Source organism: Lipotes vexillifer, unplaced genomic scaffold (genome assembly GCF_000442215.2).
Source record: "Lipotes vexillifer unplaced genomic scaffold, Lipotes_vexillifer_v1.1 scaffold83, whole genome shotgun sequence".
Classification (NCBI taxonomy): domain Eukaryota; kingdom Metazoa; phylum Chordata; class Mammalia; order Artiodactyla; family Lipotidae; genus Lipotes; species Lipotes vexillifer.
The window spans coordinates 3,317,188-3,335,652 of NW_006799780.1; the positions used below are offsets into that span (position 1 = coordinate 3,317,188).

At 34.6% G+C, this 18,465-nt stretch overlaps 1 protein-coding gene across 1 annotated transcript in view; it reads left to right on the forward strand.

Annotated features, from left to right (window-relative positions):
- The window catches only part of ZFYVE16 (zinc finger FYVE-type containing 16), a 52,570-nt gene that overhangs the window by 31,141 nt on the left and 2,964 nt on the right, over positions 1 to 18,465 (forward strand). Inside the window, exons 10-16 of the mRNA XM_007471977.1 lie at positions 721 to 803; positions 1,929 to 2,033; positions 2,647 to 2,794; positions 4,475 to 4,555; positions 15,732 to 15,894; positions 16,827 to 16,932; positions 17,969 to 18,136. Coding sequence (XP_007472039.1) covers positions 721 to 803; positions 1,929 to 2,033; positions 2,647 to 2,794; positions 4,475 to 4,555; positions 15,732 to 15,894; positions 16,827 to 16,932; positions 17,969 to 18,136 — 854 coding nt within the window. The remainder of the gene's footprint in view (positions 1 to 720; positions 804 to 1,928; positions 2,034 to 2,646; positions 2,795 to 4,474; positions 4,556 to 15,731; positions 15,895 to 16,826; positions 16,933 to 17,968; positions 18,137 to 18,465) is intronic.

Here is an 18,465-nt window from a genome sequence, read left to right on the forward strand (position 1 = left end):
TCCTGCTGCATTGCCACCAAGGTACTTTTCCTTTTTGGTGCGCAATATTTATAGTGTCCTAAAGAAACAGAAAAGTAGTTAGGTGACAGAGTCCATATCACTTCTTCTCTGCATTGACTTCTCTGATTCTGTGTTCCTTTAATCATGCTGACCCAAGAACTATAAAACTTTACTATCACCCATAAATTCACACAATTGAACATTAATTACAAATGCCTTAAAAATCTTGAATTCTTCATATTTTGCTTTAAATTTTCAGAATATTTCTTTTTAAATTATGAGAACTTTATGTAGGTCTAGCCAGTTATGGTAATTTTCTAGCCATCATAATGTTTGGAAACAACATGTATGATGAAAGATTAAATGCTTTGGAATCAGGCCAAGCCTAGTTTCATATCCGTTTCACCAGTTATTAACTTAGAAACCATAGGCAGGGTTATTAATCTGTGTCTCTGCTTCCCCATTTGTAAAGTAGGGATAGACATACTTGCCTCATTGGGTTGTTATAGGGTTTAATTAGGATAATGTATGTAAAGGTCCCAGTTCAATGTAGCATCTGGTAGATACATGGTATGGGTTAATGTCATTTCTTACTTTCCCCAGAGAACTGATTGAGTGGTATTTATCCGTAATGTTGGAAAAATGAAAATTAAAGGTAACAAATTTAAGAATTTTTTTGTTTTTTGTTGATGGTAACCAGTTTTCTATTCTTGTGTATAGCATATCCTGCTCCTTTAACAAGTATCAGAGGCCGAAAACCTCTTTTTGGAGAAATAGGACACACTATTATGAACTTACTTGTTGTGAGTAATTGAACTGTTTTATTAAGTATTCTTATATTGTTACTTTAACAATTCATTAAGCAAATTTCACATACTTATATTTTTCTATTTTAATTTGAGATATTTGGTATAATGAAAGTTCATTTATAATAAATCCTAATTCATTTAACATAAATGGCCTCTGTTTCTGATGAAGTGCTTTTTAGAACACGTCCTAATTTATGTATACCTGATTCAAATTGCCTTTTGATTCATTCTGCTGCAGTGCTTACACATTTAGGTAATGTGAGATCCACACAGTTGTTGAAGCCTTAGTAAAAGAGTTAGTAAAGTCAGTCAATTTGATGATTTTGAGCAAACTGTGGCCCAAGTCACCTCATTTTTAATAGGAAGTATTGGATTAGATGATCTCAGGTTCCCTTCCACCTCTAATTTCTGTAATTTTGTGTTTACCTTTTATTATACAAATGTATTTCAGTGGACTTGCTTTTTTTTTCTTTTAATTAATTAATTTTATTTTTGGCTGCATTGAGTCTTCGTTGCTGCACGTGGGCTTTCTCTAGTTGCGGCGAGCGGGGGCTCCTCTTCGTTGCGGTGCGCGGGCTTCTCATTGCGGTGGCTTCTCCTGTTGTGGAGCACGGGCTCTAGGCATGCAGGCTTCAGTAGTTGCAGCACGTGGGCTCAGTAGTTGTGGCTCGCAGGCTCTAGAGAGCAGGCTCAGTAGTTGTGGCGCATGGGCTTAGTTGCTCCGCGGCATGTGGGATCTTCCCGGACCAGGGCTCGAATCTGTGTCCCCTCTATTGGCAGGCAGATTCTCAACCACTGCGCCACCAGGGAAGCCCAACTTGCTTTTATTTATCCATGTCCGGTTTGAAAATCTATTGTTTTGGAAGATCTGTAACTAGAAAGAGATCACCCTCAAATGCTACAGAATTCTTCCTGAGAATGATTATCTTTATTATTATTGTGGAGTAGCTGGAAGAATTAGCTGGTTTTTGAAGTTGCTATTGCTTTCTGGATGGTGTTTTGATAGTTATGTATCACAAGTTTTAAAATGATGGATACTCTTAAAAAAGGATTTAATGAATGGGTAAATGTTCATGGATAGTAGTTTAAGGTTTATGGAACTATCATTATTTTATGTAGGACCTTCGAAATTACCAGTATACCTTGCATAATATAGATGAGCTACTGATTCATATGGAAGTGGGGAAAAGCTGCATAAAAATACCTCGGAAAAAATACAATGATGTAAGTATAATTGCTTTATTCAAGTCTTGAGATAATTATTGAACATTAGATTTCTTTAGAAGTGTGTTAAATTTGTTTTGAATTGGACTAATATATAATGACAAAAAAAACTTATTTTTGGGCTTCCCTGGTGGTGCAGTGGTTGAGAGTCCACCTGCCGATGCAGGGGACACGGGTTCGTGCCCCGGTCCGGGAGGATCCCGCATGCCGCGGAGCGGCTAGGCCCGTGAGCCATGGCCGCTGAGCCTGCGCGTCCGGAGCCTGTGCTCCGCAACCCGAGAGGCCACAACAGTGAAAGGCCCACGTACCGCAGAAAAACCCCAAAAAACAAAAAACACTTACTTTTGAAATTTTAGATTTGTTTCCTAATAGAGGATTTGTTTCCTAATAGAGGATTTGTTTAATCCTATTTTTTCATTTTTTTCTTACTGTTTTATCTGTCTTTTAATTGAGGTGATTTTATTTTAAATCATTTGTTCCTATCACATTCTTAGGGAGTTGTCCAGATTAAAGCTTGATAAAGGTGGTCAGAAATGTGACTCTTTGAATTATTATAACTAATAAAGGCACAAAATGTTAAAAATGTTTCTAAATGCATATTGTTTTTTTCCAGGTAATGAAAGTAATAAATTCTTCTAATGAGCATGTCATTAGCATTGGAGGTAGTTTTAGTACAGAAGCAGATTCTCATCTAGTCTGTATACAGAATGATGGAGTTTATCAAACACAAGCCAACAGTGCTACTGGCCATCCTAGAAAAGGTGAGTATTGGTTCCTAGTGTCAATCCATAAAACGATCTCAAAAAGAAGAATTCCTTTCAAAGAGGAATATACCTATATGTAGATATCTTACTTATTTGCTGAATTGATGGTGATGAAACAGTATGCTTTAAATTTTTAGCTATACAAACAAAAAAATTGCTTCTAATATTTGTGTTTATCTTGGGCAACATTAGGTTTAAAAACTTGCAATACAGCATTTATTTTGATGTCTTCAGGCTTAGTGTGTCCCATATGGTGGGTGTCTCTGGAGTGAGGTATTTTTTGCCTTTGTTTGCTCTCTGCTCCGACTCCTCTTAGCGGGGAGCACAGGGTAGATAAGGATGAAGAATGATTTATAAAACTGTTAAGTGGCTGGGAATATAAAAATGATAAAGATGGTGATGTGAATGACATTACTCGGCTGAATGGCCTCAGTGACTGCTGTGATTACCAAATCCTTGCAGTAGAGAGCCTAACAAATTGAAAGTTAAGTAGAAGTAAGTATTCCAAAAACTTAATACATTATTGTAAAATAACACATTTAAAATAGTCAGACATTCTGGCTGCTAATAAAAATTTTTCCTCTGATTATAAAAGTATGTATACTCATTTGTAGTAAGCTTGGAAAATACGTTTGAAGAAGTAGTAAAAGGAAAAAAAGTGCCAAAATATGGCCTTTGTTGACATTTTAATATATTTCCTTCTTATACTGATATATATGTTAAATAGATGATTTTATACTGGATATTTCCTTTTATATTGTGCTTTTTTAACTTAACATGCTATTGACATTTTTGTCATTAAAATTTTACAGCCATTTAATATTTATTTGATGAATATTTATGTAGTATAAAATTCAAAAGGTATAAATATTCACACTGCAAAATCTCCTTTCCTCCCTAGACCCTCAAACTACCCTCTTCCCCTCCCCACAGGCAACCAAACCAGTGTTATCAGTTTCTGGTGTATCCTTTCAGGGATTTCTTGCTTGTACGTATATGTAAGCAAACACCACCGCACCACACACGTACACACACATACACCTTTCTTCCACTTTTTTAAACAAGTCATAACATTTGTTCCATTCTGCACCTTGTTTTTTCTTTTGGAGATTATTCTTTGTTAGTATATAAAGAACTTTCACATTGCACATAACTTTCCACTTTATATGTGAACATCATTTAATTGTCCCTTATTAATGGACAGTTGCTACCAATCCTTTATATAAAGGATAAAATAAAATGCACTATGTTTATAAAAATGCACTATGAATAACCTTGTATATGTGCCAACATTAATTCCTAGAAATGGAATTTGTATGTCAAAGTATAAATGTGTTTGTAATTTTAATAGCAATTTATCAAGTTGTGCTCCATAGAGATTGTTCTGATTTATGCTCTCAACAGTAGTAGATGTTTGATTTTCCACACCCTCACATGATACAAACACTGTAAATAGTACAACAGCCATCAATTATTAGATACAAACATTAAATAAGCTTTATGAAATATTTTATCGTAACTTTATTTTGTTTGGTATTTTTTGTTCTAATATAAGTGGTATGGGCATGGTGTTTATCAGGTACTTAAAATATGCTATGCTCCACATTATGCATTTAACAAATATGATATAGCATAAAAAGAGCAGTTTAAAACATAATTATTGTATTTTTAAATTAGTGACAGGTGCAAGTTTTGTGGTATTCAATGGAGCTCTAAAAGCATCTTCAGGATTTCTTGCTAAGTCCAGCATAGTTGAAGGTACGAGTTTCATCTTTAAGATTTGTTTAATGTAAAGATGTTTTCCATCTCCTTTTAAAAATGTATTTGATACTTAACAAAAGAATATATGTACGTTACAAAGCATAGTACAACAAACTTATGTGAAATCATCACTCAGTCAAGAACTAGAACATGACTAACATTTGGGCCTACCTCAAGCTTGACAACTCTGCCTTAGCCTGCATTTCCTGCTTGTGCATAGCCTAAAGGTTAGTCTGAGGTGAGAGCTTAGGGTCTTCTCAGGTCTTTGCTTAGCATGCACACATCCCGAGCATGCACACATTATTGCACAAGCATGGGGCCTTCTAAATTCCCAGATATATGTTAGTGCCTTTCAAAGCCCTTATGGACATCTTATTCCCCAGCTTTTCCTTTAAGTGTTTGGTTGGCCTATTGTTTGTCTCTACTAGTATCTGCTGCCACAGGCAGCTATGATGTTGATCACTGGCCTCTAATTGTTTTTCACAAATGCTCCCTGAGAAAAGACTTTTTTCACTGAGTAAGCTTAGAGTCTGGTCAAGTAAAGACATTGTACGTGGAGTCTTCCCAGGAACCACCTGACAAGTCAAAAAATGACAGCTCTCCAGTAATGAGGTTTTGAAGGAGTTCAAGCCCCATTTGCCTTCTCCAGTGGATACCAAGCTGATGGTTTTTACTATGATTGCAGGCTGTTGGTTTTTAGGCTTCTGCTGTGCTGGAGAGGAGGGGATGGGAATAGGAAAGTTAAAATGACACAAAACTTGCTGTTTTTAATCAAGTTCCTGCCATTTCTTTTTGTCTTTTTAAAAGAACTAGCTTTTAGTTTTATTGATCTTTGCTGTTGTTTTCTTTGTTTCTATTTCATTTACTTCTGCTCTGATCTTTTTTTTTTTTAATTTTTTTTTTTAATTTTTTTTGCGGTACACGGGCCTCTCACTGTTTTTTGGCCTCTCCCATTGCGGAGCGCAGGCTCTGGACGCGCAGGCTCAGCGGCCATGGCTCATGGGCCCAGCCGCTCCACAGCATGTGGGATCTTCCCGGACTGGGACACGAACCCGTGTCCCCTGCATTGGCAGGCGGACTCTCAACCACTGCGCCACCAGGGAAACCCTGCTCTGATCTTTATGATTTCTTTCCTTCTGCTAACTTTGGGTTTTGTTTGTTCTTCTTTCTCTAGTTCCTTTAAGTGTAAGATTAGATTGTTTATTTGAGATTTTTCTTGTTTCGTGAGGTAGGCTTGCATTGCTATAAAGTTCCCTGTTAGAACTGCTTTTGCTGCATCCCATAGGTTTTGGATAGTCGTGTTTTTGTTGTAATTTGTCTCTAGGTATTTTTTGATTTCCTCTTTGATTTCTTCAGTGATCTCTTGGTTATTTAATAACGTATTGTTTACCCTCCATGTGTTTGTGTTTTTTACCTTTTTTCCCCTGTAACCGATTTCTAATCTCATAGCATTGTGGTCAGAAAAGATGCTTGATATGATTTCAATTTTCTTAAATTTACTGAGGCTTGATTTGTGACCCAAGATGTGATCTGTCCTGTAGAATGTTCCATGTGCACTTGAGAAGGAAGTGTAATCTGCTGTTTTTGGATAGAATGTCCTATAAATATCAATTAAATCTAGCTGGTCTGTTGTGTCATATAAAGCTTGTGTTTCCTTATTAATTTTCTGTTTGGATGATCTGTCCATTGGTGTAAGTGAGGTGTTAAAGTCCCCCACCATTATTGTGTTACTGTCAATTTCCTCTTTTATAGCTGTTAGCAGTTGCCTTATGTATTGAGGTGCTCCTATGTTGGGTGCATATATATTTATAATTGTTATATCTTCTTTTTGGATTGATCCTTTGATCATTCTGTAGTGTCCTTCCTTGTCTCCTTTAACATTCTTTATTTTAAAGTCTATTTTATCTGATACGAGTATTGCTGCTCCAGCTTTCTTTTGATTTCCATTTGCATGGAATATCTTTTTCCATCCCCTCACTTTCAGTCTGTATGTGTCCCTAGGTCTGAAGTGGGTCTCTTGTAGACAGCATATTTTTTTGTATCCATTCAGTGAGCCTGTGTCTTTTGGTTGGAGCATTTAATCCATTCACGTTTAAGGTAATTATCGATAATGTATGTTCCTATGACCATTTTCTTAATTGTTTTGGGTTTGTTTTTGTAGGTCCTTTTCTTCTCTTGTGTTTCCCACTTAGAGAAGTTCCTTTAGCGTTTGCTGTAGAGCTGGTTTGGTGGTGCTGAATTCTCTTAGCTTTTGCTTGTCTGTAGAGGTTTTAATTTCTCTATCGAATCTGAATGAGATCCATCGAATCTGAATGAGATCCTCTCTGAATGAGACTCTGGGTAGAGTACTCTTGGTTGTAGGTTCTTCCCTTTCATCACTTTAAATATATCATGCCACTCCCTTCTGGTTTGTAGAGTTTCTGCTGAGAAATCAGCCGTTAACCTTATGGGAGTTTCCTTGTATGTTATTTGTTGTTTTTCCCTTGTTGCTTTCAATAATTTTTCTTTGTCTTTAATTTTTGTCAGTTTGATTACTATGTGTCTCGGCATGTTTCTCCTTGGGTTTATCCTGCCTGAAACTCTCTGCACTTCCTGGACTTGGGTGGCTATTTCCTTTCCCATATTAGGGAAGTTTTTGACTATAATCTCTTCAAATATTATCTCGCGTCCTTTCTCTCTCTCTTCTCCTTCTGGGACCCCTATAATGCTAATGTTGTTGCATTTAATGTTGTCCCAGAGGTCTCTTAGGCTATCTTCATTTCTTTTCATTCCTTTTTTCTTTATTCTGTTCCGCGGTAGTGAATTCCACCATTTTGTCTTCAGGTCACTTATCCGTTCTTCTGCCTCAGTTATTCTGCTGTTGATTCCTTCTAGTGTATTTTTCATTTCAGTTATTGTATTCTTCATCTCTGTTTATTTGTCCTTTAATTCCTCTAGGTGTTTGCTATTTAATTCTTCTAGGTCTTTGTTAAACATTTCTTGCCTTTTCTCGATCTTTGCCTCCATTCTTTTTCCGAGGTCCTGGATCATCTTCACTATCATTATTCTGAATTCTTTTTCTGGAAGGTTGCCTATCTCCACTTCATTTAGTTGTTTTTCTGGGGTTTTATCTTGTTCCTTCATCTGGTACATAGCCCTCTCCCTTTTCATCTTGTCTGTGTTTCTGTGAATGTGGTTTTTGTTCCACAGACTGCAGGATTGTAATTCTCCTTGCTTCTCTCCTGCTGTTTTTTTTTTTTTTATAAATACTCCCCAGATAGCTGTAGGCCTTTGGTTAATTTCCAGAGTTTCGAAAAAGTTTCTTCTGACATTTTATCGGTTTCCTTGTTGTTTTTATGGAGTAGAGTATTTTCGAAAGTTCTTAGTCTGCATTTTCACTAATATCATCCTCCATGCTATCTCAGTTACATAGCTTTATAGGAAGTCCTCCCATCTCTGATGCCACACACATGCCTTATTCCTCATTTTAGTAGTGCTCTGGCCAGTCTAAGCCCTTTGTTTTATCATGTTAATTTTAGGATCAGCTTGTCAGGTTCTAAAAGGCCCATTGGACTTTTTATTGGAATTGCATTATATTGCTAGTTTAATTTTGAAAAAATTGGCATATTTTCTATTTTCATTGTTTCTATCCATGTACATTGGCTACCTTCAATTTATTTACATAACATTTAATAATATTCATTTCCAATAAAATTTTATAGTTTTTGTATAGGTTTTGAATATCATTTCTTATTTATTCCTGTACCTCATAGATTTTATTGCTAATGTAAATGGTATCTATTTATTTACTTATTACAATTTTAGTGTAATGTAAATGCCATTATAATTTTTTAAATTTATTTTTTATTGAGGTATAGTTGATATAAAATATTATGTAAACTTCAGGTGTACAACAAAGTGATTCACAAGTTTTAAAGGTTATATTCATTTATAGTTATTATAAAATACTGGCTATATTCCCTGTGCTGTACACTATATCCTTGTATCTTACTCACATTTTACATACTAGGTTGTACTTTTTAACCCCCTACCCCTATATCGCCCCTCCCTGCTTACCTGTCCCCACTGGTAACCCCTAGTTTGTTCTCTATATCTGTGCGTCAGTTTAGTTTTTGTTATATTCACTAGTTTTATTTCTTAGATTCCACATATAAGTGATATGATACAGTATTTGTCTTTCTCTGTCTGACTTATTTCACTTGGCATGATACCCTCCAAGTCCATTCATGTTGTTGCAAATCGCAAAATCATTCTTTTTTATGGCTACGTAGTATTCCATTGTATGTATATATATATATATATATATATATACCACATTTTATTTATCCCTTCATCTGTTGTTGGATACTTAGGTTGCTTGGCAACTGTAAATAATGCTGCTATGAACATTGAGGTGCATGTATCTTTTTGAATTAGTGGTTTGGGGTTTTTTTTTTTGATAAATACACAGGAGTGAAATTGCTAGGTCATATAGTAGTTCTGTTTTTAGTTTTTTGAGAAATCCCCATTTTGTTTTCCATAGTGGCTGCACCTATTTACATTTCCACCAACATTGTAGGAGGGTTCCCTTTTCTCCACATCCTTTCCAGCATTTGTTATTTCTGTTCTTTTCGATGATAGCCATTCTGACAGGTGTGAGGTGGTATCTCATTGTGGATTTAATTTCCATTTCTCTGATTAATAGTGTTGAGCATCTTTTCACATGCTTATTGGCCATCCTGTGTCTTCTTTGGAAAAACATCTATTCAGGTCTTCTGCCCATTTTTTTTTTTTTTTTAAGAAGATGTTGGGGGTAGACCTAACCCTACTATTAATTAATTAATTAATTTATTTATTTATTTTTGCTGTGTTGGGTCTTCGTTTCTGTGTGATGGCTTTCTCTAGTTGTGGCAAGCAGGGGCCACTCTTCATTGTGGTGCGCAGGCCTCACTATCGCGGCCTCTCTTGTTGGGTAGCACAGGCTCCAGATGCGCAGGCTCAGTAGTTGTGGCTCACGGGCCCAGTTGCTCCGCGGCATGTGGAATCCTCCCAGACCAGGGCTCGAACCCATGTCCCCTACATTAGCAGGCAGATTCTCAACCACTGCACCACCAGGGAAGCCCTTCTCCCCATTTTTTAATCAGGTTTTTTAATTTTTTAATTTTTTTATGTTGAGTTGTATGAGCTGTTTATATATTTGGATATTACCTCGTTATTGGTCATATCATTTGCAAATGTTTTCTCCCATTTGGTAGGTTGTCTTTTTGTTGTGCTGATGGTTTTCTTTACTCTGCAGAAGCTTTTAAGTTTAATTAGTTCCCATTTGTTTATTTTTGCTTGTATTTCCTTTGCTTTAGGAGACAGATCCAAAATAATATTGCTGCACTTTATGTCAAAGAGTGTTCAGCCTGTGTTTTCTTCTAGGAGTTTTATGGTTTCTGATCTTACATTTAGGTCATTAATCCATTTCGAGTTTTTTATTTTTTTGTACATGGTGTGAGAGAATGTTCTAATTTCATTCTTTCCTAGCACCATTTATTGAAGAGAGCATCTTTGCTCCACTGAATATTCTTGCCTCCTTTGTTGTAGATTAATTGATCATAAGTGCATGGATTTATTTCTGAGCTGTATTCTATTCCATTGATCTATGGTTCTGTTTTTGTGCCAGAACCATACTGTTTTGATTACTGAAGGTTTGTAATATAGTCTGAAGTCAGGGAACGTGATTCGTCCAGTTCTGTTTTTCTTTCTCAAAATAGTTTTGGCTCTTTGGGGTCTTTTGTGTTTCCATACAAATTAAAAAATTATTTATTCTAGTTCTGTGAAAAATGCCCTTGGTATTTTGATAGGGATTACATTGAATCTGTAGATTGCTTTGGGTTGTATGTTCATTTTAACAATATTAATTCTTCCAGTCCATGAACACAGTATATCTGTGTTCCATCTGTTTGTGTTATCTTCTATTTCTTTTATCAGTGTCTTACAGTTTTCCAAGTACAGGTCTTTTACTTTCTTAGGTAGGTTTATTCCTAGGTATTTTATTCTTTCTGATGCAGTTGTAAATGGGATTATTTCCTTAATTTCTCTTTCTGATGGTTTGTTGTTAGTGCCTAGAAATGCAAGAGATTTTTGTACATTAATTTTGTATCCTGCAACTTTATCAAATTCATTCATGAGCTCCAGTAGTTTTCTGGTGGCATCTTTATTATGTTGAGGTATGTTTCCTCTGTGCCCACATTTTGAAGAGTTTTTATCATAGATGGATCTTGAATTTTGTGAGAAGCTTTTTGTGCCTCTATTGAGATGATCATATGGTTTTTATTCTTCAGTTTGTTAATGTTGTGTGTTTCATTGATTGATTTGCAGATACCAAAAAATCCTTTCATCCCTGGGACAAATCCCCCTTAGTCATGGTATATGATCCTTTTAATGTATTCTTAGATATCTTTTTAAATTAAAAATTTTATCTTTTGTTGCTGGAAAATAGAAATTAATTTATTTCTCTATTTTTATCTTATAACCAGCTATGTTGCTAAACTTACATTATTTAAAATAATTTATCTATAGACTCTTTTAGAGTTTTTTTATAACTATAAATAATGATAGTTTATTAATGATCGTTTTGCTTCTTTCTTTACAGCCATTATGGCTTTTTAATTTATTTTTCTTGTTTATTGGCTACTACTTCCAGTGGAAGCAGTGATTGTAAATGTTCTTGTCTAGATCCATGTTTTTCAGTAATACCTTTTAAAAGTAAGTGAGGTTTATGATTCCATTTTGTGTGCCATATCTGTCTTCTGATGATGGAATGTGATATATTCAATTATATTTCTTATATCACATTATATGTGATAAGAAGTAAGGAGAAATATGTTTTATTTTTGTTGGGTTGTTTGTGGTAGGTTTTGATTTTGCTCCTTTTTTCAGGGCAGCAGTTTGCCCTGGGACATCAATTCTTTGATAGATCTAAGAGTTGTTCATTTTATGTTTGTTCAGCTTTTTAATTTTTTAAATTTATTTTTAAAAAGTTTACTGAAGTATAGTTGATTTACAATAATGTATTAGTTTCAGGTGTACAGCAAAGTGATTCAGTTTTTCATATGTATGTATATATTTTACAGATTCTTTTTCATCATAGGTTATTAAAAGATATTGAATATATTTCCCTGTGTTATATAGTAAATCCATGTTATTTTATCTATTTTATTTATATTAGTGTGTATCTGTTAATCCCATACTCCTAATTTATCCCTCTCCTCCCTTTCCCTTTTGGTAACCATAAGTTTATTTTCTATGTCTGTGAGTCTGTTTCTGTTTTGTAAATAAATTCATTTGTATTATTTTTTAGATTCTACATATAAGTGATATCATATATTTGTCTCTGTCTGACTTCACTTAGTATGATAATCTCTAGGTCCATCCATGTTGCTGCAAATGGCAATATTGCATTCTTTTTATGGCTGAGTAATATTCCATTGTGTGTGTGTATACACACACACACACACACACACACACACACACACACACACCACATCTTCTTTACCCATTCATCTGTTGATGGATACTTAGATTGCTTCCATGTCTTGGCTATTATAAGCTGCTGCTATGGACATTGGGGTACATATATCTTTTTGAATTAGAGTTTTCATCTTTTCTGGATATATGCCCAGGAGTGGGATTGCTGGATCATATGGTAGCTCTACTTTTAGTTTTTTAAGGAACCTCCAGACTGTTTTCCATAGTGGCTGTACCAATTTACATGCCTACCAACAGTTTAGGAGGGTTCCCTTTTCTTCATACCCTCTCCCATTTATTATTTGTAAACTTTTTGATGATAACCATTCTGACTGGTGTGAGGTGATCTCATTGTAGTTTTGATTTGCATTTCTCTAATAATTAGTGATACTGAGCATCTTTTCATGTGACTGTTGGCCATCTGTATGTCTTCTTTGGAAAAGTGTCTATTTAGGTCTTCTGCCCATTTTTTAATTGGGTTGTTTGTTTGATAGTGAGGTGTATGAACTGTTTGGATATTTCTGAAATTAACCCTGCATTACATCATTTGCAAATATTTTCACCCATTCTGTAGGTTGTCTTTTCATTTTGTTTATGGCTTCCCTGCTGTGCAAAAGCTTTTGAGTTTGATTAGGTCCCATTTGTTAATTTTTGCTTTTGTTTCTTTTGCCTTGGCAGACAGACCTAAGAAAATATTGCTATGATTTACATCCAAGAATGTTTTGCCTATGTTCTCTCCTAGGAGTTTTATGGTGTCATGTCTTATATTTAGATCTTCAAACCACTTTGAGCTTATCTTTTTATATGGTGTGAGGAAGTGTTCTAATTTCATTGATTTACATGAGATTGTCCAGCTTTCCCAACACCACTTGTTGAAGAGACTGTCTTTTCACCATTGTACGTTCTTGCCTCCTTTGTCAAAGATTAATTGACTGTTGGTGTGTGGGTTTATTTCTGGGTTCTGTCTTTTGTTCCATGGATCCATATGTCTGTTTCTGTGCCAATACTATGCTGTTTTGATTATTGTAGCTTTGTAGTATTATCTTAAGTCTAGGAGGCTTATGTCTCCAGCTTTGTTCTTTTGTGAGGATTGCTTTGGCAATACTGGGTCTTCTGTGGTTCTATATAAATTTTAGGATTATTCTAGTTCTGTGAAAAATGTGATGGATAATTTGATAGGGATCACATTAAATCTGTAGATTGCCTTGGATACTATGACCATTTTAACAATATTAATTCTTCCAATCCAAGAGCATGGGATATCTTTCCATTTCTTTGAATTATCTTCAGTTTCCTTTATCAATGTTTTATAGCTCTCACCTTGTAAGTCTTTCACCTCCTTGGTCAGGTTTATTCCTAGGTATTTTTCTTATACAATTTTTAAAGGGTTTTTTTTTTTTTTTTTTTTTTTTTTTTTTTTTTTTTTTTTTTTTTTTAAATTCTGATATTTGTTTGTTTAAAGTAATGCAAAATATTTCTGTAAATATTGTAGCCTGCTACCTTGCTGAATTCATTTATCAGTTCTCATAGTTTTTGTGTGGAGTCTTTAGAGTTTTCTATATAGAGTATCATGTCATCTGCATATAATGACAATTTTACCTCTTTCCTTCCAATTTCGATACCTTTTCTTCTTTTCCTTGTATGATTGCTGTGGCTAGGACTTCCAGTACTATGTTGAATAGAAGTTAGGTTTATTCCTAGGTATTTTATTGTTCAGCTTTTTTCTTGTTGTGAGGATGGAAGTGACAAGTTCCAAGCTCTTTACATGGAGCAGACACCAAGAAGTCATTAGTATTTTTTGTAATACAAGTTGGCTGGCTTTCATTTATCTAATGTTGTCTTGCTTTTCATTTTTCTGAAGCTGTCTTTATTTCATTCTCATTTTTTATGGGTACTTTTGCTAGATATAAAATTCTGCTTTGAAAGTCTTTATTTTCTTTAAAGATGTCATTTCATTGTCTTTTGGCCCTCATTACTTCTAGTGAAGAGTCAGTAATAGTTTTTGTACTTGTTTCCTTGTATTTAATGTGCCCTTTACCTCAGTCTGTTTTCTAGATAGCCTCTTTATCTTTGGTTTTCACCAGTTTTACTGTGGTGTGCCTCAATGTGGTTTTCTTTGTATTTATCCTATTTGGCATTTATTGAACTCCTTGGATGTGTGTGTCAATATTTTTCATCAGATTTGGGGAATTTCTTACCATTTTTTAAAATGTCCTGATCTTTCTTCTCCTTCTGGGAGATAGTCTATCTATGTATATGTAATCCATATCTGTATTAGACTGTTTTATACCATTCCATGGATCTTTGATGCTCTTTTTATATTTCTTCATTTTTCTCTGGGCTCTTCAGATTTGATCACTTTTGTTGACCTTTCTTTATGTTCTCTGATTCTTTTGCCATCTTCAATCTACTATTAAGCCTATCCATTAAGGTTTCTATTTTAGTTGGATTATACTTTTCAGTTATAGAATTTGGGGGGGGTTTCCAGTTTCTATTTCTCTGTTCAGATTTTTAAAAACCTGTTTATACATTTAGCCAGTATTTGCTTTTCATTCTTTAAATGTGTTTTCCTTTAGGTCCTTGAGTATATTTTAGAATAGATATTTTAAAGTGTTTTTGTGTTTAATCTAATGTCTTGGCCATCTCATGGTTAGTTTCAGTTTTATAGGGGCTCACATTTTCCTGTCTTTGGTAATTTTTTATTATGTACTGTCATTATTGATATGCTTTAGAGACTTTAGATTCTTTTAGCTTTCTTTAAAGGAATTTTTTTTGCTGAAGAAGGCTTATTTATGTTTAAGCAGGCATTTTATGTCTGCTTACCCTGAGCTTGTATAGTCTTTATTTTTTTTAACAGATTGGATCTATGGATATCCTAAGGTGTTTACAGTCTGGCAGGACTCATTCTCCAAATCTGTTTTGCCTGTAGATTTTGTAAGAGCTTTGATTTGGCATTGCACAGTTCAGGTTAATAAGGTGCTAATGTCTATTTTGGTTGGTCTAGACTACCAATATCCCCCGACATTGCTTGACTTCTATTATCTCTGTTCTGTTCCCAACCATATAATAGCCATTTTCTGTTATGCCTCATCTAGGGTCACTCTATTAATGTGTTCTCATTTCTGGTCCAAGGACTCAAAAAGTCCTTGAACACAGTCTCCTGATGCTCCCCTTTTTAGTGTCTTGAGCACAGACTTCAGGTTTCCCTAAAGTCTTATCTCTGACTTCTCAGCCCAGTAGAGCAATTGTAGGCTTACTGGTCACCATGCAGAAATTGTCCCCAAGCAGACAGCCTGGGCAGTTATGGGCTCACCTATTGAGTTTTCCTGTAGGGACCATGGTATTGTACTTCCTGTTGTCCAGAACCTGAAAACAATTGCCTCATACATTTTGTCTAGTCTTATGGTTGGTTACCATAAAGAAAGGGCAGTTTGGCATCATTATTTCATCATAGCCAGAAGTGGAAGTTCTCACCTTTATTTGTTTAACCATTAAAAAAAAAAAGAATCCTTAACATTGTGAAATATTTTTCATATTCCCTAACAGAAAACAACCATCAAGATGATTTAATAGATGGTCTAAAACTTGCACGGAACATATTTTGATAGCAAAATTTATGGCTTAGACATATAAATTTATATTCAGTAAAAGAAATGTGAAACATAACTCTCATTTTTAGATGGCTTAATGGTACAAATAACTCCAGAGACCATGGATGGCTTACGGCTAGCTCTACGAGAACAAAAAGACTTTAAAATTACATGTGGGAAAGTTGATGCTGTAGACATGAGAGAATATGTGGACATCTGCTGGGTAGATTCTGAAGAAAAAGGAAACAAAGGGTAGGAATTTTTTGTTACCAAAATGTAATTGAATTGATGGAGGAGAAAGGATAAAAACATCCTGTTAACAAATTTAAATATTTTATAAATAAATACAGAATTATACCATTAATTTAAATGCATATACTCTAATTAATAAATGCAGTCTGGTTTTTTCAAAAATGTACCTAACCAGCATCATGTGTGTTTTCTTAGCCAGGATGCTGTAAATTATTAAAGGGTGGTCAGTTTGGGAGGGAGCAAATGATAAAATGTGCATTGTGTAGCAGTGTAGGCTTGATGCCAGGTCTGAGAAAGACAAGATACTTTGTCTGTTATATGGTACATTGAGGCACACACATATTTGCCCCCCAGACTGCCTTTTATATACCAGATATGTATTTTCATGGAATTATCTTAGGATTATTTTTATCAAATAAGTAATGGATTCCCTTTGGGTGTTTATTCTGTATTATATTGATCCACTGTAAATGCAAACAACTGAATTCAATAATATGTACATTAGAGGCCTTACAGAATATTACTGCAATTCCCTCCTCTCTTTAGTTACCCATTTTCTTTCTTTTTTGGAGACTGGCTAAGGGATCTGGAGCAAAAAAGGAAGAGAAGGGCTAATGCTGAAGGATTCCAAAGTAGAGTTGTGCAATTCATGAGACAGCTTTTCTGTTAGGAGACTAAGGTATTTTAAACCTCAGGTCTGAATTGGGCATATGAAAAAGTAGATATAATTTGCTACACAATCAAGAAATCTTGGTAAATGAATATGAGCTAAGTTCTAATTATTTTTTTATAATTGAGATGTCTTACTGCTGCTTTAAATTTATAGCTTTCATAATTTTTATCCTTATTCCATTTGTTCAAGTCTAATAATTTACTTCATAGAAAGTACTTTGGTATTAAATAAATCTGTTCTATTATATTTTATTCTACAGTGTTATTAGTTCAGTGGATGGAATATCATTACAAGGATTTCCAAGTGAAAAAATAAAACTGGAAGCAGATTTTGAAACTGATGAGAAGATTGTAAAGTGTACTGAGGTAACTTAGAAAGACATTTCCTTCCATTTACATGATGTGTTTGGATATGTTTTTGTTAATTTGGATATTTCGCAGTACTCAACCTCTGAATGTTTAAGTGCAGCGTATTACACTTTCATTACACCTTGAGACACACATATCTCCACCCCGGACTGCCTTATATACACCAGATTTGCATTTCCATAGCATCATTTCAGGTTATTGTATGGTGGTACTGCCTGTCAGCTCACAGTTAAGTTTTCACGGCATTGCCATCTTTGTTTGTACAATAACATGTTATTTGACTGTGGTGTTTTCATTTTTCTCTTATTTTACAAAAAATAAAATATTTTATAGATATCAGTTTATAATCAGCACTCACATATGAAAGTTAGTTTTGCATGTTCCAGTTTTTTAAAAATAAGAGAATATGAAACTGTAGCCTCACAGCCCCTTAGTCTACCTCCATTCTCCCCCTCACTCTACCTCCTGGGTCAGACAGTCAATGTTACTGATTTCTGAGGTATACTTTGTGATTTTACACATGTAGAAGATAGAAACTATAGAGGGTATAGAAATTATAGAACATTATTTCTTTGTTTGATCTTAACTTCATTAAGATGTCCTTATGGGATGGTGATCTTATAGGGTGGGCTCATTAGTACCCTTCTTTAAACTGAGTTAACAAAGCTTTTGTTGCTACAAATTAACTTTAGGCAAAAATAGCTAAGTCATTCCCATATTCCCTAATCTTTGGTTTTAAGTTTTTACTTATACTACAGATCAGGCTATATGTAGTATATATATATATATATATATATATATATATATATATATAGTTCACTAGTGCCATGAAATTCACTAGTTAGGAACATTATATATATAGTGTGTATATATATATATATACACTATATATATAATGTTCCTAACTAGTGAATTTCATGGCACTAACATTGGAATTTTATTCATAAAGTTGAATTGAAGGTAGCAATTGTTGCATTTTTAAAGCTACTTTTAATCTTAATCATGACTTGTTTCCTAATTAAATACATTTCAGGTGTTCTACTTTCTAAAGGACCAGGATTTATCTATTTCAGCAACTCGTTATCAGTTTGCAAAAGAAATAGCCATGGCTTGTAATGCTGCACTGTGCCCTCACCTGAAAACTCTAAAGAGTAATGGGATAAATAAAATTGGCCTCAGAGTTTCCATTGACACTGATATGGTGAGGCATGTTTTTGTGATGTCTTTTTGAAATGAATATATCTTATGTTAAAATAATCAAAAGTTTTTCTTTAACCTTTTACTTTGAGATCACCGAAGAGAACTAAAGTTTGTTGAACGTTAATGTTCGGTACACACTTCCTGTACATTATCTCCTTTACTGTCCACAGCAGGGGCCAGCAAACTTTTTTTGGTCAGACAGTAAATAATTTAGGCATTGCGGTCTGTCAGATTTCTTTCACAACTACTTAACTGTGCCATTATAGTGTGAAAGCAGCTGTAGACAGTATGTAAACTAAACAGTTGACCCCTGCTCCACAACATTCCTGC